Below are 24,209 nucleotides of genomic sequence, written 5' to 3'. Positions count from 1 at the left end.
CATCAATAGTCGAATGTCGATGTTGACAGCCCCAGGCGAGGTTTAATGCTCTGTGTCGTGCAGTCATCAAGAGTACACGATTGGGCCTTCGATTCCGAAAGCCCATATCAATTACATTTGCACACTGACACTTGTCGATGGCCCTGCGTTGAAATCTGCAGGAATTTGCGGAAGGTTGCACTTCTGTCACGTTAAGCGATCCTTTTCAGTCGTCATTGATCTCGTTCTTGCAGGATCTTTTTCCGGCTGCAGCGATTTCGGAGATTTGATGTTTTATCGGATTCCTGATATTCACGGTACACTCGTGGATTGGTCGTACTGGAAAAGCCCCACTTCCTCGCTGCCTTGGAAATGCTGTGTCCCATCGCTCGTGCGACACTGTAACACAACTTTCAGAATCACTTGAATCTTGATAGCCTGCCATTGTAGCAGCAGTAACCGATCTGACAACTGTGCCAGACACTTGTTGTCTTATATAGGACTTGCCGGCCGCAGTGCTGTATTCTGCCTGTTTACATATCTCTGTATTTGAATGCGCGTGCCTATATCAGTTTCCTTCGTGCTTCCATGTCCTTTCATCCTTCAATCAGTCACATATATCGATGTAACCGACTCTCACAGCTGTGGCATAGTCGATATGAATACAGCGACGACCCATCGCATGTAGTATATATCGGATTGTGCGCTTGTTTTGATTGTGTGAATGGGATGTTGGGTGTATACAAATATTTAGTTTTGTTTGAATTATAGCTTGGATGTTATTTTAATTCGAAGTTTCGAATGTTGACTCGTAGAAAATAATATCTAGTTCAGGTTTAGAGGTTTCAGAAGGCAGAACTTGGGTATTGCTGGCATGAAGCTTGCGAATGAATTTGCTGCAAAAGAAAATAATTTCTGCAATGATCGATTATTTTAATATCATTTGGCATTTTTGTTTCAGTTACTGACGTTATAAAAATGGGAACAGTTGTTATTCGGTATTATCAACCTGGGGACCAATTACAGTGTCAAGAAATTGTGAAGGAAGGGATAATGTCAACAGTCAACACGGCATTTTTTGCTGGATTGTTACGGGAAATAACATTTCAGTCAATTATTCTTGTGTCGGCCCTTCTGTTTATTTTTGTCGGCGTTCCATTTCGTATTTGCTTTCTTACGGTGCCAGCAAGTGTAATTTTCATCGTGTATGGAGGCATCTACTTTGCACATGTCATGAGGGCCATGGAAGTCAGCCAGGAAATAGCAGATATTCCCCGAGTATACATGTCGTCCCGTGATACCGGATTCTGGGTTGCAGAGGTCCACGAACCGTTGTCCAACACGTTGAAACAGAAATCAGAGGTACAAAATTTTGATAACATTTCTTAACAAAGTAGACGCCCACCCAGGTTTATGTATCTGTTTGAACATTGGTAGCTGCTATAACGAACGAATTGTTAGCCAGTATTGCCGACACAACTTACGTGTTGCAATAATTCTTTCTGATGAAGAGTAACTTAAATTTCTATGCTTCTGTATGGGTACCTGTTGGGTCATTCCATGTCAAGTCACCCAGGCCTTGACACCAACCATGTCAGATTTTGATGAAACTTTGTACAATTACTTCTTTTATCATCCTGAAAGCACTTGTAAAATTTTTTTGCTCTATCTCTTATAGTTTTTTTTATACATTTTTAAAGTTTTTAGATTTGGCGTTGTTTCAGCAGTCGGAAATTGTAACTTAACGTGTCCTCACAACTAAAAAAATTTGTATATTAAAGAATACTCAAGATATCAGTATGAAATTTTGGAATAAGTTTGTGTATTATATCTAAATGTTAAAAAAAATTACCATAAAGATATATTAAAATCTTCCAAATGAAAAAAATTTACAAGTTTTTTATTTTTTTTTTTTTAGCTAATGGATGTTTAGTTTTACAAAAACTGCAATATCTAGAGTCTCAGACCTGATAGAAAGCTCAAATTTGTTTTAAAATACTCTTAATTGTATAGGCTATTAGATAAAAGAAAAATTATGTTGGCTTTTTAACCTGTTTAATAGTTATCTAATTTTTAAAATAATATTAATTATATTTTAAAAACAAAAAATACCAAGTGACTTAGACACCGAAAATAAGTTTTTGTCTTCTTGGAGTAGCAATGTACACTTGGATTTTGTTTTGTTACTCCTGTGTTTTGAAGTAAAAAATTATTACAGTGTTAAATAGTGCTTGGATAGTATTTTATTAAGTTTATTCGAACTCTCAGTAAGTACTGTTACTTAGTTTACAGAGATTCTTTTCCAATATCCTATAAAAGTAACCAGAACAGTAATCAGACCAAAATTGAAATCAGTATGTCAGATATTCAAACCTGTAGTGTAGGGTTATTTAAAAAATCTGACTGTTTCCAAACAACCTACACACCTTCAAAAAAGTTACAACCGGTATCAGAATTGAGTGAGGAAGAAAAAGATTTGATCCACTTACGATCTGGAATTAATCTGTGTGAATTTAAGAATATATGTTCACACCACAGCTACTACTTTTTAAATGTTTTTGAAAAGTATCAAACAGCATGTGTAGACCCACTAAAAAAACACAAAAAGCCCATCAAAAAATCGTTGAGAAGTGTAGGCTTGGATCTTTCTAAACAATTACTGACAAAAAATATTAGCATAAAACCCAGACAAAAGCTTTGCTCAACATGCCGTAACTTTTGTGAGGAAAAATTAAGAGTTGAAGTCAATGAAAGTGAAACAGATGATGAAGTCATGGTTGAATTAGAATCATTGGAATCCAGAAATGAATCCCTCGTACAAACAAACATTGCTCTTGATTATTTAGGTTTAACACCGATAAAGCTTCATGGCTTGTCAGAACAAAGTAAAGGGTCTTATTTTAAAAGGAAGGTTAGCAGTATTGAAAAGACTGCAAAAAAGGCGGTTTCAAAAGCATTAAAATATGATGCACCAAGTTCTGATGATGACGAAGAAGATAAAAGTGTGGTTGAGAAAGCAAAGGATTTTGATGTAATGATTTCTCTTATGAAAGAGAAGATTTCATCTGTTGGGAGGTCTAGAAAAAATCCAGATTCTGACCTTGGCTCCAGATTCTTGGAGTCGAAATAAAGTGATGAAAGAATGTAATGTAAGTGAGTACATGGTGCGACAAGCTAGAAAGCTAAAATCTGAAAAGGGTATTTTGGAAACTCCTGGTCCAAAAAAAGGTAAAACTGTTTCTGAAAATACAGTAAGACTTGTAACAGATTTTTATGAAAAGGATGAAAGTTCCAGAGTGCTACCTGGAACGAAAGACAAAGTAAGTGTTCAAGAAAATGTGTACATGCAAAAAAGACTCATTTTGTGTAACTTGAGAGAACTCTATTATTATTTCAAATAGGAGAATCCCGAGGTAGAAGTAGGATTTTGTTTCTTGAGACCTAAATGGTGTATCCTTGCTGGTGCTGCAGGCACACACACTGTATGTGTATGCAGTATCCACCAGAATGTTAAACTATTACTGGATGCTGTGAAAATTTAAGAATCTTATAAAGACCTAATTAAGATGCTTGTGTGCAACACAGAAAACCAAAACTGCATGCTACATCATTGCAACAGCTGTCCTGCAAATACTGCACTAACAGAGTGCGTAACTGAAAAACTAAGTGAATATTATGATTTAGAAGAAGAAATTGTAATCAGTGGGTTAACACAGACAGGGCAGAAATGATCAAACAGTCTATCAGTGTTGAAGACTACATTTCTTTATTGGTTAGGTCATTGGAAAAGCTCACCCCGAACTCGTTTATAGCAAAATCCCAATCAGCAGCCTTTAAAAGATTGAAAGAAGACCCACCACCCAAAACAGCAATTATTGTGATGGATTTCAGTGAAAATTATTCCTTTGTTATACAAAATGAGATACAAAGTTACCACTGGAATAGAGGTGGTTGTACTCTACACCCAGTTGGAGTTTTTCTAAGTAATGAGGAAAACAATGTTTTTGTTTCCAACCACTGTTTTATTAGTGATGACGAAGAACATGACACTGGTTTTGTTAACTTTGTACAAAAAGAAATTACAAAGTCGCTGTCATTACATCATACTGACATTGACTCAGTTCACTACTTTACAGATGGTTGTGCTGGGCAGTACAAAAATAGAAACAGTTTTAAAAATTTGACTGAACACTTGAGAGACTAATTTGAAGACCCAACACTCTTTTTTTTTGCAACAAGTCATAGGAAGTCAATTTGTGATGGCCTAGGAGGAACTATTAAAAGAATTTTAAGGAAAGCCAGTCTACAGCTTTCAGACAAAGAACAAATAATGACAGCAATCGATGTGTATAAGTTTTGTGAAAAAAATATTGAAAACATTCATTTTCACTTTATTGACAAAAAAGAAGCTGATTTGCTACGGTTAAAACTAGAAAAACGTTTTTCAGCAACCCGAACCATTCCTGGAACAAGAAGTTTTCATAACTTCAAACCACTTCCAACAAACAACCTTGAAATTAGAAGGACTACAGATAGTGTAAAACCCTCCTTAGTCTTTTCTTTCCATTCTTCTTCTGGTTGGGTTCGTGTTGAACCATCCATAAATAGCTATGTGGCTGCAAATTATGATGGTAACTGGTACTTTGGACTGGTAAAAACAATATTCAATGATGAAGAAGATGCAGAAATTCTATTTCTACATCCTTCAGGACCTGCTGCATCATTTTATTGGCCTGAAAGAGAAGATTCCTGCATAGTGCCTTTGGAGCACATAGTCTGTGTAGTAGACACACCTCAATCAAGCGGCACTGGGAGAATGTATTACTTCAAAAAAGACTGTATCAAAAGAACTGAAAGCTCTTGGATGAAGTGGAAAAACAGTTTGAATCAGCATTAATGTTTATTAAAAAGACAAAATTACTCAAAAAATTCAATGTTTCAAGCAATCAGTTGGGTTATACATAAGTGTCGTAAGTATCTTTGTACATAATTCTAATGTAATCTACTATAATTAATAAACATGTTAAAAAGCCATCATTATTTTTGTTTTATCAAATAGCCTATATGTTTAAGAGTAAATTAAAACAAATTTGAGCATTCTATCAGGTCTGAGACTCTAGATATTGCAATTCTTATAAAACAAAACATCCGTTAAAGAAAAAAGAAAAAAAATACATATATTTTTTTCATAGAAAATATTAATATATTTTAATAGCATCATTTTTATCTTCAAATATGTATAATAAATAAACTTGCTGCAAAAATTCATGATGTTATCTAAAAGAGTTTTTAAGATAAGCAAATTTAAAGTTTTGAATACAAATTAAATTGACCATTTCCGAAGGTTCAGAAAACGCAAAACATAAAAACTTTAAAAATTTATAAAAGAAAAACTGTAAGAGATACAGCAAAAAAAAATTGCAGGTGTTGTCAGGATGGTATTAGAACCATTTGAGCCAAATTTCATGAAAATCTCAGGAGGTGGGTGTAAAATTTATTTTTTATTGGGTGATTTGATATGGAATGACCCTGTTACGAAGGTAGGCTGTGAATGAATTTCAGCTTCCAAGTATGTAATGTTGTTTTACTGATTAATGGCGTTACCAGTTTAAAGAGTTACGTGACAGACCACACATTTTTAAGATTTATACCACTGTGAATAAAGCAGATTACGCATTTGTGTGAGTTCTCATGTTAGAAAGCTTGTATGAATACACAATAGATGTTCTGTGGGTAATTGCACATACTCTGTCTCTGTCCAGAGTTTCCTTTTGCTTCATACTGTCTGGTGAGTGGAGGATTTCACTGTCTGTATCTTTGGTTTGGTGTAAAATGTTTCTAGAGTGCCTAGGTACTAGAATGGAGGATTTCACTGTCTGTATCTTTGGTTTGGTGTAAAATGTTTCTAGAGTGCCTAGGTACTAGAATGAGATATTCACTCTGCAGCGGAGTGTGCGCTGATATGAAACTTCCTGGCAGATTAAAACTGTGTGCCCGACCGAGACTCGAACTCGGGACCTTTGACTTTCGCGGGCAAGTGCTCTACCAACTGAGCTACCGAAGCACGACTCACGCCCGGTCTCACAGCTTCACTTCTGCCAGTATCTTGTCTCCTACCTTCCAAACTTTACAGAAGCTCTCCTGTGAACCTTGCAGAACTAGCACTCCTGAAAGAAAGGATATTGCGGAGACATGGCTTAGCCACAGCCTGGGGGATGTTTCCAGAATACATGGCTTAGCCACAGCCTGGGGGATGTTTCCAGAATTCATTCTGGAAACATCCCCCAGGCTGTGGCTAAGCCATGTCTCCGCAATATCCTTTCTTTCAGGAGTGCTAGTTCTGCAAGGTTCACAGAAGAGCTTCTGTAAAGTTTGGAAGGTAGGAGACGAGATACTGGCAGAAGTGAAGCTGTGAGACCGGGCGTGAGTCGTGCTTTGGTAGCTCAGTTGGTAGAGCACTTGGCCGCCAAAGGCAAAGGTCCCGAGTTCGAGTCTCGGTCGGGCACACAGTTTTAATCTGCCAGGAAGTTGCCTAGGTACTAGTTTGTGAAAAAAATTCACTGTGGACATGTGTTGATCAGTGAAGTGAATATCAACTTTTTCTGTGACACTACAGTCCCCAATGCACCTTGGCTGCCTCAGCAACCTGCCTCCATACATCTGTGCATTTCTCTTCCATTCCTGCATCACCATGTTGGTGAGGTCAGCCGACACGTTGTCCAGTGGTCTTGATCTTGATAGGCCACACCGTCTGGTTGAATAAAGTCTGCCTTTCATTATTCATTTGGAAATCTTGCCATCTTCTCCGTATGTTTTAACTATCATATTCTGTGAGATTCTATACATTTTGTTATACTGTCCCCTTCTACTTGCTCTTCTATATCGTGGTTGTACCCTACTCTCTTATGTTGTGTTGTATCCTACTATCCAGTCATCTTCCTCTCACAGGCCCATAAATTTTTCACAGGGTTTTTGTTTCAAATTCCCTGAGGTTGTTAGTGTCTGCTTCTGTCATCATTCCCCTTTGTGACCCATTCGTAGCAACTGGTCATACAAGGGTATAGTACACTCTTTAACTGGTTGTTGTTGTAATTAGGGCCTAGATGATTCTTAAATACTGTAAGTTTGCATAATAAGCTGTGTTTGCTGCTTGTATCATTTTTTAAACAAATTCCTTACATTATTAATGCTGGTTAAAAGAGCACCAAGGCAATGGAAGCAACTGACAGCTTTACAATTATTAGAGGCTGTCATGTAGTGTTAATCACACTTTAGAAATGGATATTACTATGTATTTTGTCTTGTGTTCATTTACAGCAAGTCCAATTTTTTCTTTTTTTTCATCTGCTTTTGTCAATTTCTACTTTTCTGTCACAATTGCTAATCATGTGTGTCTGCACATATCTGACCGGATTTCATATTAAGTGAATTTGGGGTAATAGATTTTGTGTTCCAGCTCCATCCACTTTATGATTTCAACAGCTCACTACAGTTATTGTATTTTCCTGTCTCAGTTGCATTAATCAGGCACACACATATTGATATTTATTTCAAATTCTGATGTGGTTTTTTTTTGGGGGGGGGGGGGGGGGTAGGGCAGGGGACCAAAACTGAGGAAAGTTTTTGCTAAACTTGCTTTATCCAAAAAATAAAATTTTACAGGAGACACATTTATTTAATTAAGTAGCTGGTTGAGAGGGCAAAATCTTTTACAATTAGCAAATTGCAATATGTTTTAAGGTAGTCTTTGCATATGATACACAGGATTTTTGATGGTCTATAAAGTGCAGGGAATAGAAAATATTTTTCTTTTTCAAAACTTGCTTTGTACTCAAACTAGATCAGTGATAATGAATATTAAATACCTGTTTTTTACTTTAAAATTTTAAAATAATAGTTCTTTTTTTCCTTCTAAACAACTTTAGGGAGCCCTTCATCATAAATTCTCCATGAGCTTTCATGATCTTGGTACTCTTCACCACTTACGGAATGTAAGTCACTGTAGAAACTTGCTGCATCGTTAGAAATGGTAAAAAAAAAATGAATGTATGATCATGTCCTTCTTTTCTGCAAACTAATGGTGTATCTTGGGAATAATCGCAGCACATTTGATGGCTGGGAATGAAGGAATGTTCTTCTCAAAACATACTTCTGACCCAGATAAATACCTCATTTTAAAAGCACATTGAATCTTGCCATTCTCTGTGGGTTATTGCTTGTACAGACTTCATTTTGAAAGGCAACAATATTATGAAAAGGATATTTGGTATTCACCACACAGTGGAGATGCTGAGTTGCAGTTAGGTACAACAAAAAGACTGTAACAAGATAAGCTTTTGGCCAACAAGGCCATAATTATATTTCTAATTCCAATTTATTATGGCACCAAAGTAGTGCATAATTCATTCCTTCATTGTGCTCTGTGATTACCATCAAGGAGGGCCTTTATAGTTGTATGAGTTGAAGTATAGGTTAACAAAAGAAAAGAAACTTGTAGAGCGTAAATCTTTACATTTTATTACCAATAAACTAATGCTACACTGCAAAATACTATTTGACTTATTGCAGTTGCAGTGTAATCAGTAAAGTTCTAGGAAAACTGCTAGTTTGGAGGGGGGGGGGGGGAAGCTTTGGCTTCATAATTTATATGAAAAAACTGCGTTGCTGTTTTTGTAGTTAACTACACTTACATATATTTGTATAAATCACCTGGTCTGGACACTGTATCTGGTGAGATGGTTCAAGAAATGGGGGAGGAAAGTGCTGATATACTGCATTTATTGTGTACAAGGATATGGGAAACAGGTGAGTGTCCAGAAGACTGTTAGAAGTCTATCTTCATCCCCCTACACAAGAAAGCATCAATCAGGAACTGCTTCAACTACATTGCCCTCACATGTGACACAAGTAAAATTTTGCTCTACATCTTCAACCAGCATTTGAAGCCATATATTTAGCCTCACAAATCCACAGAACAAGCAAGTTGTCGAAGGCAAAGGAACTTCTGAATGGAAATCACAAGATTCTGTGTTTCTGTTTCTATGTACTTCCTTGGTTGCAGGAAAGCCTTTGACCATGTTCTCTGTTTGAAGCTATGTCATGTGCTTGCAAAGTTTGTGTCCTACTACATTTGACAGTACCGATGAGTCTATAACATGATCACCTTGCAGCTGTGAAGACAAGTGCTGGCACGTCTGATTTCTTCAATTTATTGAAAGGTGTCACAGTGTTGTGGTCTGCCCTCACACCCTCCCAACTGTACATCATCTGTGCAGAACTTGTTATTAGGAATGCCCTTGACATTTGGGCTAGAGGCATCTCAGTTTCTGGTAGAGCTGTTAACAACCACCAATTTGCTGATGGTATCATGCTGGCAGCTCTATTAAAGAAACTGGGACTTGTGCATATTTTCATCTATCTTGGGTCATCCATTTGCGACATGGAAACTGTGAAGATTTGATAAGGTGGATCATGCAAGGGTGACTGATTATGAAGGAGCTCACAAAGATCTTGCGGAACAGAGCAATAATGAAAACCACGAAGGGTCAGCTTGTTGAAACACACGTTTTCCCTCTTTTTTTATGGCTCCAAAGTATGGACCTTTAAGGCCAGAGACCAGCAGCATATTTGTGCATTTGGGTTTTGGTGCTGGTGCAGGATGCTGCACATAAAATGAACTGCAACAAATGTGCCCCTTGAGCAACTCAGTATTTCTAAGTGCCTTTCTTCCCATATCAACAAAAAAATTCTCCAATTTTTCGGTCATATTGTGAGAAGAAATGGAGAAAATCTAGAGAAAATAATCATGGAAGGTAAGATTGAGGAAAGAAGACCGATGGGAAGACCAGTGAGCAGGTGGGTGGATCATATAAAGATCTCCAGTCTACGTCTTCAGTAGACTCTTAAAAGAAGCAGGTAATCATTCTGCATGAAGACTGTTGGTTCATGAGGTCACGGTGCTCAGCAATGAGCATGACGATTTGGGATATTTGTAAAAGGAGCCTGATACAATAAATTGCTGCTCGTCATACTTATTTGCAGTAAAAACTGTTACTTGCCGTGTAACCGAAGGTGGAAGATTTGGCATAAATGTCAAGCTGACAGTGATTTTTAGAGACAGAGATGTAAGGAACTCTGACATGTCCTTTTTAATTGAACCGTCGCAGTTGTTACCTTAAATAATTTAAAGGAACGACATGGGTCCAGGAAATAAATATCTTGTGTGGCGGCTGGATTGGGAGTTGATATTTCACTGCTGAAGTCTACATTATGTTGATATCCAAATACAGCTGTTACTCTGCTTTGTAGGATTGGGGTTTGAGCTTGGAACTCTGATTGTATTCGTTGTTTCTAAGAAGATGCTTACTTCATTCTGTGGTGCTGATTTGAGATTGTTATTTGCAGTCATAACATTTGCTCACTACTGCATTTTTGGCTAATGACTTGGTGTCAGTCTTATTTTTCACACACTACATGGTCTGCTGCACAATGACACACTTGGATTGTACCAGGTAACGACACAATAGATCCTCAATTTCTCTCTTAATGTTAGATGAGAAATTCTTCAGTACCACTGAACCAGAGTACATAATTTGACTCTGAACTCTTAGACATTGAGACAAAGTCCATGTGAAATTTATTTTTGTGCCTGGTATTGTGACTATGCAAATCACCATTTAATCAAAACTGATTATATATGTGAAAAATTGAAAACAATTAAGAGTTGTACTGGGAACCAAGTGGAGTTTAAAGATTGTCAAAAAGCCCTCTGAAAGTATGTAGTTATCCGCTTTACATAATATTCTTATTATTTGCTTCTGCTGAATAAATATTTTATTTACTACCTCTGACGATAATTATGTAAGATAACTGTATATAAAAATGTACAAACTATGGGCAAAATACCCTGAGTTTATCTTTATGGTGACTGTTTTAACTTATTATCTAGTTATACCCCAAGAAATTTATATGAATGAGTACACCTTTTAACACTCAATAAAATTTAAAGTATAGTTTTGTTTCAGATATTTTATTAAATAATGAGTGCTATATGTTAGCTCATGTTACAAACACAAATCTTGAATGGATGTTATTACATTACAAAGATTTATTTTTCTGAACCTTATTCATTGTCACTGCGAGAAACAGAAGCTGCTGGCCACTGTAAAAGTTGATCATGAAAGCCATTCTGTTTTTCCACAGTATATGACATAACTTTCTTTGAGTCTTCACTTTTGCAATTTATGAAGTTTTCTTGAGGATAAGGGTATTAAAGCTTTGAAAACCACTTGATCTTATGTACCCAATTGTTTTTACAGTCTGTTTATGTTTATGAGAGTACTCAAAATAATAGTATTTGGTAATACTAGATTGCGCTGTCTCATTTATTGGAAGGTGTCTGTTTTCAAAAGAGGTTGAAGATAAGTAGGCCACCTAGTAGAGCACACAGTGATCATGTCGCTCTCGACTGATGTAACTGTCCTTAGACATTTTTTCTCAGCATTAGCTATAAGCACCCAAACTTCACATGGAAAGTGTATATTGTCCTATTTTATAATGGCAAATTTTATTACACTGGATTTTTGGTTTCATGGAGTGTGTGAAAGTCCATCTGTTAAACGTGCACTAATTGGTTAGGGCAAGACAAACACTTGACAATGTATGGTTCTTGTTTTGCCTGGGACAATTATCAAAAAAGAGTTGTAACTCTGTAACTATCTCGGGGACGTAATTTTTAATGTAGTCTAAAGGAACAAAGCAGCTTCACTGGTTCCTTTGTGGACCTGATCTTCTTGGTAGATGTAGTAATGGGCGAAATCTGTTTTAATGTTGAAAATACAAAAATATTCACATTGAGTTGCCTTAAGCAATAAATTTCCTGAATGAGAATGTTCAGAAAATGTACATTTTGCATGTAGTCAAATACAGAGAATAAAATGTTTTCATTTTCTTTAGTCGTTTCATTAAGAATGTTGTGAACTATTTATCTCACCCCATGTGCACCATTAATACTGCAGTTATGATTCTTTTTGCAGTATGTTATCAATGAAAACTATGTATTCACACATTTTTGTCCTCACAAAAGTAAAGGCATCTTTGTGGTTTTCCGAACTTTAGGTTATAATTTCCCTTGAAAAAAACTATGTATTAGAAAACTCATACTTAATATTGGTACCAGGGTATTTTACCTTATACAACTCATATGTTTTTATGACGGACAGTTCAGATAACAAATATGTGAAGTTTGTATCAGATGCATAGTGCATTCTGTGAACAGGAAATGAGCTTGTATTTTCATGTATCTTCAAAATTTTCCGTATTACCAACAGAAGAAAAACGCTAGCTGTAACGCGTAGAAAGCAAGCTTGACTGAGGCGCTTTTTGACTCAGAAATGTGTGTAAATACGTATAGACATTAAAAATATAATTATCTCAGAAAATGAAAAATATGACTTTGGAGCCTTTTAACAATCACCCATTTGCATAAAGTGTTTTGTATAGTAATTACTTACTTAAACAGGCGACACAAACCACAGCCGGTCCTTGGCCTCACACAGTCCAGCATTCCACATTACTTTCAGCTGCATCTTCATCTTCCAGACCCACTATATGATAGTCTCCCATGGTATTATCCTTCCATCTCCTTTTCGGCCTTCGTAGTGGTCTCCTTCCTTTGGCTTCTCTATCCATTACTGCCTTTATTACCATGTTCTCCTCGATGACCATTGTAGTTTGGTCCCTTTAATCTTTAACCCAACCAACCAACCATGTTCTCCCCTCTCCCCCTTACATGTTCGTACCACCTGAGTCTTTGTTTTCACACCCGATACGATGTCAGATAGTGTGTGTAATTGTCTGAGTTATATTTTCGTTACTCTGCACTGTTCATTTTCTTTCACTGGTCCGTACATTTTTCTCACTATTTTATTTTCAAAAGTGATCAGTCTTCTGTATTGTTAGGTTCCTAATTGTGTGATGGTTTGGCCTTAAGTGAGCTCTTCTTTCTATTACTGTGAATTTTTTCTTTATTTTCAGCATGTATCGGAGATGCTGAATCGCAGATAGGCACAACAGAAAGGCTGTCAGAAAATGAGCCAGCAAGGCCATCCTCAGAGATAGAATGCATTTGCGGACACACACACACTGGATTTTCCATAGTTGAATTATGTTTTACTTTCCATGTCTCACTCCTGTTTTTACCTCAAATATTTGTGAGAACCCCCTCTCCCCATACTTTCATTGTACTCTTTGATTCCATCACATACATTTTTATTAGCTGCATGAGCTTGTCCAGTATCCCACACTCTGCTATTATCCTCCACGTCTCCTCTATCACTATGCTGTCATATGCTTTGTTGATATCTATAAACATACAGATGGTACCCTGACTGTAGTCCTAGTTCTTATCTAGTATTTGTCTTATTGTGAATATTTGGTCGGTTGTTGACTTACCCTTTCTGAACCCCGCTTGTGCTGCATCTAATATTTCTTCAGTGTATGGGTTCAGCCTGTTCAGTATAATGGCCAATTCACAGTGGCCATCTCGCATGCCATCTTGTTAAACATTCTGCAATGCATGTCAAATGGCAGCATCCACATTGGCCATCCTGTCCCATCAGATCATCGTCAAGGTTTGTCTGGAGGAAAGTTTTGATGTCTGATGTCATCTGTCCTTTGCTGATCATGTGACCCACAAGCTCATCCCCCCCCCCCCCCCTCCCCTCTGCCCCCCTCCCGATATATGGCCATGCGCAGATATCCATATTTTGTTTCATCACAGTTGATATCACTTGTTTGTTGTTTGTTATTTGCTATATATTGTTTTGGTTATTTCTTTTGTTAAAATTTATAATAAATGACAACAGACTAATTGAAGCAGTGACACAGCAGTCTGAATTGTATGACATGAGCATACTAAATTACTTGTCCTTGACTACATTTATTATAAAATGGATTTTTATGGGTACTGGTACCGTTCTAATATTTTAGAATGAAATGGATTGCAACATGGCTGCAACTTGAAGAGAAAAAGCACTGTGGGTAGAATCTGATGGATAAGTACGTGGACTTTATTTGTGTGTTGTCAGACATTTGTAGTGTTGCATAAATAAATGCACTGAAACCTTCAAACACTGCAAATTGTTTGTTGAAATATGTATTTGTGGCAGGCCTATTTATCGTTAAGTGGTTCTCTGAATTGCGTGTGAAACAGTTTTGCAAGCACCAGTGATCAATGTTTATGTGGTTTCACTAGCTAACCCCAGTACAAATAAGGCACTTGAACTGTTAACAGCCAAATGCAGCATGTAAAGAAAACCTATCTGTCATGAAGGGAAATGGATTGAGGGAGATATGACTATTGAACAGAAATTTGCACTGGACTAGCAACTAAAAATAATCTTAAAACAAATAAGATATTCATAGGATATGGTGGTGGCTCGTGACACTGTTCCTTTTAGTAATTCTGGGTGCAATTTGACATAGCAAACGATCCTTCGACTTTCCAAAATATAAAATTCAGATTCCTCTTCTCCAGGCTCCTTGTTAGTGTGTGAAATTTTCCTTCTGTACCATGTAATGACATTTTTTCGAACCCACACACTTTCTTTGTGTTGTTTTGCTCTTTTGTCTCCCTTCTCTCTAATATACAAGTTATCCTTGCAAGCTGCAAACCATTTGAGTCCAATGAATATCATTTTCATACAGATGTGCACACCATCTTCCATGTATGCTGTTGCATTGTGTATGTGCAATTCATCCATAAAAACAGTTGAAAAATCATCTTGTGAAGATCGCAATTCCCGCAAAAAGAACAGTTGAGGACAGCAATGTAAGTTGAGATCATGTGACTAGACGTGAGATAGTGTGAATGCACCTTGATAGGACAGTGCCTTGGTGCGACGGTGCCGTGACGCACAGTGTGAATTGGCCTAAATTTGTGTCATTTTATAGTATATGGATAGTAGAGATATCCCTCTGTAGTTTTGTGTCAACCTCTCTTTGTTTATATGGGACATACAGCTACAGTTTTCCAGTCCTTTGGTTTTACTTCTTTCCTCCACACCTCTTTTATCAATTTGGCTGACCATTCATAGGTCGTATCTCTCTCTTCTTTGATGAGCTCTGCTGATATGTTGCCTACGCCTGGGGCCTTCCCATTTTTCAGTCTTTTTGTTGCCTCCTCCACGTCCATCAGAGTTGTTCTTCAACTGATGGTAGTACTTTCTGGTTGTTTTCTGCTATGTTTTCATTGTTGCAGATGTCTACCGGTTGTTTAGTGGTTCTTTGAAGTATCTCCTCCAGTTCTCTAGATTCCCTTCATTTTTAGTGATCAGTTTTCCATTCTCATCCTTGGTTATCAAAGGCTTACCTCTGTACTTCTTTCTATAGCTTCTCAATGTACTCTAAAACTGTTTACTATTGTTCTGGTGTCCTCCTCTGCTTTCTCTATCTGTTTAGTTATGAATGATCTTTTTTTCTTGCCTGATTGTTTTCTTCATTTCTCTTGTGATTGCCATGTATTTTATTTGGTTTTCATATTTGTTACTGTTCATCATTGGCCTGTCTGGCTGCCTTCCTGTTTTGAATTGTTTTTCTACAAGTTTCATTGAACCATGGTTTGCACTTGATATTGCTATTTTTTTATCTCCTAACAGTTCCTGTGCTGTTTCCTTTGTAAATGTTGTTATCTTGTCCCATTTTGTACTGATATCTTCACCTTCTTTCCTATTGCTTTTGTTCTCTAATTCTGTTTATCTATTCATAAGCTTAATCACAAACTTTTTATTCGACTCTTCTTTTAGCCTCTTCACATCTACTCCTTGGGTTTTTCTGCCATTGTTGCTCTTACTTGGTTGTCTTAGTAATGATTGTTTCATCTGTAATAACAGATGGTGTGATCCTACCTCGGCCCCTCTCATTGTCGTAACATCTGTTACTGTCTTTTTATGTTTTTTCTCTATCAACACACGATCTGTTTGGTTCCTAGTGAGATCCATGTTGCTTTGTGTATATCTTTATGGGGAAATGATGTACTGACTATTTTCATGTTTCCAGATGTGGCGAAGTTGATGATTATCATTTGATTCAGTGTAAAAACTGAACATGCCTATATATGGTTGCCATTGATGTTCTTGTCCTATTTTGGCATTTAAGTCTTCCAGCACAATTTTGACATCATACTGTGGTAGTCTGGAGCATATCTGGTCCAAGGCATCACAGAATTCGTCTTTTATGTCTTCCTCCATGTCCTCAGTTTGGTGTGAACACTTAGCAATGAGATGTTTCTATATTTACCTTTGATTCTGATGTAACATATCCTTTCATTGACATTTTATAGTGTCATCACATTTGACCGTTATTTTATTATGCACTGCAAATCCTGTTGCAAATATATGGTGACCATGTTTGTTTATGCTATATATGATTGTATAGATTTTCTCTCTGTACATGCCTTGCCCAGGCCATCTTATCTGCTACAGGTCTGTAATATCTATCTTGTACTCTGTTAGCTTTTCATCAAGTATTTTTGTCTGTCCTGCATTGTATAGTGTTGTTAAATTCCGTGTTTCTGTTTGAAGTCCTTTATTTGTAGGCCAAGGTAATTTTCCGTAGCATCCATCCCAATCCAAGAACCGTGTGTGTGTGTGTGTGTGTGTGTGTGTGTGTGTGTGTGTGTGTGTGTGAACCCTCCAGTTTTTTTACAATACCGATTGGTTAGTCCAATAATTGACTCTCCCACTATATCTGGGGTCCAGCTGGAATGCTATCTTCCTCCAAGGTGGTGAGGTTGTTTTGTGTAGTGTTTCACCATTAATGTCCCCTCCTCCTGGTAACATCAGGCCATGAAATTAAGATTTAAAATGTTGACTGTGAAACACTTGTAGGCCATCTATCATCTCAGCTGTGTATGATGACATTAACTTTGGATACTGGATAGAATACTTGTCTCATCAGTAAACATTACCGTTTTTGAAATATCCTTTAAAGTCATAGGAACATCATTTATGTAGATTTAAACACAGAGTGGATTGAGTACTGATCCGTGTGACACCCCACACATAATGTTTCCCCATGCATCTACATCTACTAGACTGCTCTGCAATTTACACTTAAGTGCTTGGTTGTGGGTTCATCAAATCAGTTTCACATTATTTCTCTAATGTTGCACTCTGGTAAAGCACGAGGGATATATCAACACTTAAATCTTCCCACGTGAGCTCTGATTTCTCTTATTTTATTACCATGATCATTTCTCCCTTTGTAGTTGGGCTTCATCCAACAAAATATTTTTGCAATTACATAAAAAAAAAGTTTGTGATTGAAAGTGAAGAGGCCTCTCCACAATGATAAACACCTTTCTTTTAATGATTGTCACCCTATCTCATTTATATATGCGACTCTCTCTCCTACTCAACAGTAATACAAAACAAGCTGCCCTTCTTTGAACTTTTTCATTGTTGTCGTTCAATTTTATCCGGTAAGGATCCCGTAGTGTACAGCAGTACTGCAGAAGAGGACGGACGAACGAATATAGTGTAGGCAGTCTCTTTAGTAGATATGAGATTAATTACACACCTGTGACACAGTCTGTCAATGTGACCCTATTGTTTTCTGTTATGACTTTATCCATGCAAGAGAAATATCATTAATGACATTAAATTTTAGTTTGCCAAAGAATTTATCAAAGCTTCAGAATAACCAACAGGATGATGACGTGTCAGGCCTTAGTTTGTTGAGGTCTTGTATTGCTTTCCCTATGAAGAATCTGTTGTGAGACTGCTTCTTAACAACACAGATTTTATTAATCACAGTAAACAAAACAAAAGAATTTTGAAGATGAGGTACTTGTGGTCAGTAAAGTATTGTGGAAGTTTACAGAACCTACACTGATCAGCCAGAACATGATGACCATTGACTTACTATCAATATAAATCTGTCCAGGCGATAGCAGTGTCACCTGGTGAGGAATGACTGCTAGACACATGCGCAGTGCAGTGCATATAGTATCAGTGAGCATGCTGTCCATGTATACAGTGGGGAAGGCGCGCAGTGTATCAGAGTCTGACCAACGGCAGATTGTGATGGCCAGGAGGTTTGACATGAGCATTTCAGTAACAGCAGTATTTGTTGAGTGTTTGAGGAATGCTGTGGTGAGTGTCTTCAACATGTGGCAAAACCAAGATGAAACCACGTTCAGATATCGTGAGGTTGGGTGGCCACCCCTCATTACAGATGTCAGACATTGTAGGCTGCGAAGACTGTTAAAGCAGAACAGGCAGTGAACTGTAGTGGAACTAACATCAGACTTCAATGCTGGGCAGAGTATGAGAGTGTGTGAACACACAGTGCACCGAACACTCCTAACAATGGGACACTACAGCCAACGATCCATGCATGTGCCCCTGTTAACATCATGAAACCAGCAACTACGACTGAAATGGGCATGTGACCATTGGCACTATACATTGGCGCAGTGTCGGAGTGTTGCATGGTTTGATGAATTCTGATACCTTCTTCATCATGCCAGTGAAAGAGCACAAATCCATCCTCTTCCAGTGGAACAATTCTTTGTCACATGTCACGTGTCACTGGGAGCAGCTTCATTATGCTCTGGCGAATGTTCACATGGTCGTCCATGGGTCCAGTCGAGCTCGGGCAAGGCACCATGGCAGCCAAGGAGTACTGTACCCTGGTTGCAGACCATGTACAACTCTTTATGAAGATCGTGTTTCTTGACACAATGGCATTTTCAACAAGATAATGTGCGATGTCACAAGGCCGGGGGTGTGATCTAGTTTTTTGATGAACACAGTGGCAAGTTCCAATTGATGTGCTGTCGCCCCCTCCCCCTCCTTCCCCCCCCCCCCCCCTCCCGAATTTGCCAGATCTGAACTCTGTCGAACACATCTGTGATGTGACTGAACGTGTTGTCAGAGCTTATTGAACATCCTGCCTCTCTCTGAAATTTACGTGAATTAGGTGACTTGTGTGTGCAGGTGTGATGCCAACTCCCTCCAGTGACCTACCAAGGTCATATCGCTTCCATGCTGTGACACATCACTGCTGTTTTCCATGCCAAAGGTGGACATACAGGCTATTAGGTAGGTGGTTGATCAGTGTACGTGCCAGGGCTGGAGAGAACTATTCGTGGGTTTGATCTTGAAGCACTCAAGCACCTGTGTGCTGTTGGTTCATTCATTCACTGAAAAAACAACAGTCATTAGAACGGTGTGTGAAGACACTCCTGCATGAGGCACATAGCCAAGCCTGTGAATTAGCCGTATGTCGTCAGTAGGTAACAACAAAGTCCAAATCACAGCTTAGGAGAAAAAACCGTATAGTGCAGGGGTCACCATCAATAAGCACACTTAAGAGCTTGCTTTAAACATTGGCTGGTTGACAAGTGAGGCCATAACCTCTGAGATACGTGTTCTAGCAGCTTTGACATGGGCAAATATGGTCAGCAAAGGTTTATGATCTGTGACCTGATGAAATTTTTTGCCATACAAGAAAATGCGAAACTTCTGGATGCTAAAGACAATTGCCAGTACCTCCCATCTGTGCCAGGAAATAATTTTCTTATGCAGTGGTGATCGTCTTAGAAGCAAACGTGATAGGCCATTCCAAACCATTTGAGGTCATTTGTCTGGAATTGGACACCAAGATCTAAATACTTTTGATACACTTGTTAGTCATCTCGAGCTTCATTGAACACCTGGAAAGGTGGGATTTCTGGAAGTGATTGTAGATGTTCCAGATCTGTCAGCTTCTGTATGAGCTTGTGCTGCTACTTAAGCAGTCATTTCCAGAGCTCGAAAGACTGCTTGTCCATTGTGGTTGAAATGCTCGGCAAAATAACATGATGGGTCTTATTCAGAAGCAGGTGGGTTGCAAGTTTGCTTCTTCAACAACACAAATTTTACTAAGCACAATTTATATGCAATTAAATCACAGACAGTAACAATTTCTGTGGAAATACACAAAGCAAAAGGCTTCTAGGTATGGCTATCTCATATTAATTCAGTACTCTGAAAGTTTGTTGAATAACTTGCATATCAGTGCCAGAAAACACTTTGTAGGTTTGACTATGGAGCATTCTGATATGAAACATGCTATTAATTTACTCATATGCTGTTGGTTTGTTCACTGAAAACACAACCGTCAATTGAATGGTGTTCAAAGACAGTCCTACAGTTGGCAGACAGGCTAGTCCATACAGTAGCCAAATCATGATGGCAGGTAAAGACAAAGTCCATATTGCGATCCAGGAAAAGCCTCATATCACAGTGCCATTGTCAGTAGGCACACCAGAGATCTTGCTGTAAATGTCAGGTGGTTAACAAGTGAAGTTATGGGGGTCCACTGCAGTGGTTTTGCCATGTAACCAGGCACTGACAGAGGTATTCCTCTACAATGTTCCAAGTGATCTCACCGGATGTACGCATAATTATATCGACTGATATTATATCCACTGATACGTTCAACAGAATTAAAAGAGAATTGTTTACGAAAACCAAACAGAGGCCGTTGACTAGGTCTGCTCAGATATTCATTGTACACTAGATTCTTGTTAATCCGGCCATTCCTTGTACATATGGATGCTGATTAGCTTAAGTGCCAGGTTAATGGAAGTGTCTTAAATTTAGTGTCAACACATAGAGATAATACTTTGTTATATTACAAAGATACATTCATTTTAATAGAAAATTTAGTACTTGAGTGTGTACATATACAGTACTATCACTTACTATGAAATGTGTCCCAAATTTTTAGTTATCACAATGATGACGCCCAATGGCAATATGCTTCATCACACAATGGCTTCCAAGCATTACATCAGTACTGCATGTTTCTGATTGTTGCGTAATGTACTGCAGGAAGATGTCTGCAGCTTCAGCACCAGCAGTGTGAGAGATCTTTATGCTGTCTCTTCCTGTTTCCTGTTTATCATGACTTTCATCATAATGTTCATGTAGGCTTTTCATTATCTCTTTGGCTGTTAAAGTTTGTTCATAAATAGTTTATCATACAACTTTGTACTCAGCAGCAAAGGCTTTCTGCGGAAAACCTCAGTTCAGCTCGTCTCTAATTTTGAGTTTCTGCTTGAGGTCTAGCATAATGTGTTTCCTTTTAGAATCCTTGATACTGAACCATAAAGAAAGCCACAATTTCAAACATGTAGGATTGTGTAATATTGTAATTAACTAATGAAATTGTTGCACATGAGAATTCATCATTGTACATGTCATTTCTGCTTGAGCCACTAGAGGCTGGATGTGGGCTGGATTACTGAGAGGCTGTACTACTGAGGGTCAGATTAGTGGGAGTTTAGTGTTTTATCGTAAGCCGCTTCCTCAAACCTGTTCAAAAGATTGGAAAAAGAGAAATTGGTCTGCAAGTAGAGGTAATTGGGTTATCTATCTCCAGTGTTGATAAGTGTCACTACAGCATATTTAAGAGTATCAGGAAAATGAGTCGCTGATTATTAAGCTAGCTTAAGGGCAGTAGCATTAAGTCAATACAATATTATAATATTCTGATAGAAACACGTATTAGCTTAGAGGTTTTGAGCTTATATAATAAGCTGAAGAATTTGTAATATCTTTAACAGTTGTAGTTTTGCTAATACAGTAATGTTTGCTGAAGTAGTTGTTAAATTAGGCAGCCAGTGGTTCCAGTATATTATACATGGTAAACTATTTTGTGGGAAATTAGTTTCATTTGGATAATGAAATTTTCTTGTTTAGTGATGTCACCAATTTGTGTTTCTGTGTTCTTAAAGTGTTTAAGAAAGAGTTAAACTTTTCACCAAGACTGTTGTCTTTGTAAATTGTCCCCCCCCCCCTTCTCATTCTTCAGTTTCTCTCTAAACACTGATTGAGTCCATATTTATAATTCTGTGATACATTACTTTCCTTCCTTGTAGCTCAGATATCCTCTTCTCTCTTCCGACAATTTAACTGTAACCATCTGTGTACAACATTTTATTGTTTGACACCAGACTACTCCCAATACAGTTTTCCTGATTACTCCTTTCAAGTCAGCTTATTGAAATAGATGTGTTTATTTGTACATTGATTGTTTGCTTTACATTTTGTAGTTTTTCTTCATTACCGTCATTTGTAAATATATGTATTTTTTTTTTCAGGTTAAATATAGGCTAGCAACTGAACATGATCAGCTAAATGCTCTTGGTGGCTATCAGCGACGAGTAGTGGGTACCATAGCTGTGATGCGATGTCGAACTACTGATAATGCTGCATGGATACGTCGCCTAGCAGTTAGCAGCGATTACCGACGTAAGGGTATTGGATCTGCTCTTGTAGATCGTGCACTGAGTTTCTGCAGTGAAAGAGGTTATAAAACAGCAGAGCTTGTTACAACAGAATGTCATTCTGAGGCAGGAGCTCTGTATTTTAAAAAAGGTTTTGAAACCAAACAAATTTATCATAGACAAATAATCGGCAGTCTTGTTACGGTGATGATGTATTCAATGACTAAAAAGACTGACTGTCTTAGTGCATGATACTATAAGTTGTCTTAGTGTGTGTGCTATAAATTGTGTGCCAATAGTGTATTGTTTCTATTTACTCCTTCTGACAGCTACTACTCAGTGTTGTCAAGTGATGAATTTCAGGCCTAAAGAGCAATAATTATTTTGTTAGTGACGGGGGAGTGGAAAAAGGCTACATTATCAGCGGCAGTGTGGTTGCTGCATTCTACAGCTTATTTATAAATTTAAAATTTAAGTAGAGGCACCCAGAAAAGACTTCCTTTATGAGGAATGTTGACAAGATATGAGTGGTGCTTTCACTTGGTATTCTCAACTCTCAGTGGTTTTAATCAGAAAGTAGATTAATTATAATGGTACCTTCTTATAAATGCCGTCCTTTGATCATTGGTTGACTGACAGAATCTCAGTTAAAATGTTCTGCCGAACTACAATCACCTAAGTACTTTGTCAGGCTGCTTATAATCTCTTGACCTTTTCAGTTGTGTATATTGTTGATTTCTATTACTATATTTACACTGAGTTATTTGTACTGTTTCTAGAAAATAAATGATTGATAAGAAAAATATTACTTCTACATTATCTCATACAAAATAAATAAAAATATCCAGCATAATCCTTGTTCTAATTTATTTGGCTGAAATAAAGATAAATAGACTAGTTCTTGTTGCATTATGATATGTAGTAATTTTAGCAGCGGAGAATTTTCATAACTTTCTGCATTCACAGGCAAACAAGTTAGTGGAGATTGTGGTCTACTTTTTGCATAATATTTAACTAAACATTCACTGAATGTGCTATTTTTACATGTCCTTTGTGCCTTTCTATTTCTAGGCTTGAATTAGGAAGTCCAATATTTTGTGTGGTTTTCAATGTCTTTAAGCAGAGTTTTTCAGCTTTCATCAAAGGTTGATTTGGGGCAGGGAACTGTGAGTTGTCACTGTGTCCCAGTTTTTAACCCAGCACACGTGACTGGTGAGAACCTCAGAGTACAGTTTTATTTGTTTTTAAAAGTGCTATGTGAGACATGCTGAAATATTTCCAGTGTCAGAAACCCTATATTCCAATTAAAACTTCCGTCACTGTTCTCTGCATAATCCCGTTGTGAACAATGAATAAAAGGTGTATGCTCATGATTCATTTATGCATGTGAAAATCACTGTTGATAGATTTACTGAACAAGTCACATGTCAGATGTAATTACTGAAGCAGTATTTTCTGTAACTGCATTAAAGGAGGTTGTTTCAAATGTGGAAAGTATTGAAACAGAAATGGTAATGTATAATATTAAAGAGAAGCAGCTTGTGGCAACCGGACCTGTATTTCACGCTTTTAGGTTCAATTCCCAGCTGGGTTGGGGATTTTCTCTGTCTGAGGACTGGGTGTTTGTGTTGTCCTCACCATTCCATCATCATTCATGAAAATGGCTAGATTGGACTGTGTACAGGTCGGAAATTTGTACGGGCACTGATGACCGTGCAGTTGAGCACCCACCAACCAGTCATCATCATCATCATCATCATGTTTGTATTTTGATTTGTGATTCCATGTACTGCAGAATATTTGATCAGGTGAACATCTGCAAACAAGGAACATATTTATAGAATAAAGATCCATTTCAGTTGTCAGTAATTTTCTTATATCACCATTGTTTGCCTTGATGTTGTAACCTGTATGTGTCCTAAGATCCGATGATGGCGGCTTTAGTTTCGCCGAA

At 37.6% G+C, this 24,209-nt stretch overlaps 1 protein-coding gene across 1 annotated transcript; it reads left to right on the top strand.

Moving 5' to 3' along the window:
• The first annotated feature begins 662 nt into the window (after positions 1-662).
• Positions 663-23,014, top strand: LOC126234540 (probable N-acetyltransferase camello). The gene is made up of 3 exons (XM_049943236.1): positions 663-842; positions 941-1,341; positions 22,130-23,014. The coding sequence occupies exons 2-3, from the start codon at positions 958-960 to the stop codon at positions 22,505-22,507; spliced, it is 762 nt and encodes a 253-aa protein (XP_049799193.1). The 5' UTR covers positions 663-842; positions 941-957; the 3' UTR covers positions 22,508-23,014.
• The last annotated feature ends 1,195 nt before the right edge of the window (positions 23,015-24,209 follow it).

The sequence above is a fragment of the Schistocerca nitens genome, chromosome 2 (assembly GCF_023898315.1).
Source record: "Schistocerca nitens isolate TAMUIC-IGC-003100 chromosome 2, iqSchNite1.1, whole genome shotgun sequence".
Taxonomy (NCBI): Eukaryota; Metazoa; Arthropoda; class Insecta; order Orthoptera; family Acrididae; genus Schistocerca; species Schistocerca nitens.
The sequence above is the reverse complement of the archived record's forward strand: the minus strand, read 5'-3'. Positions and strand labels throughout refer to the sequence as shown.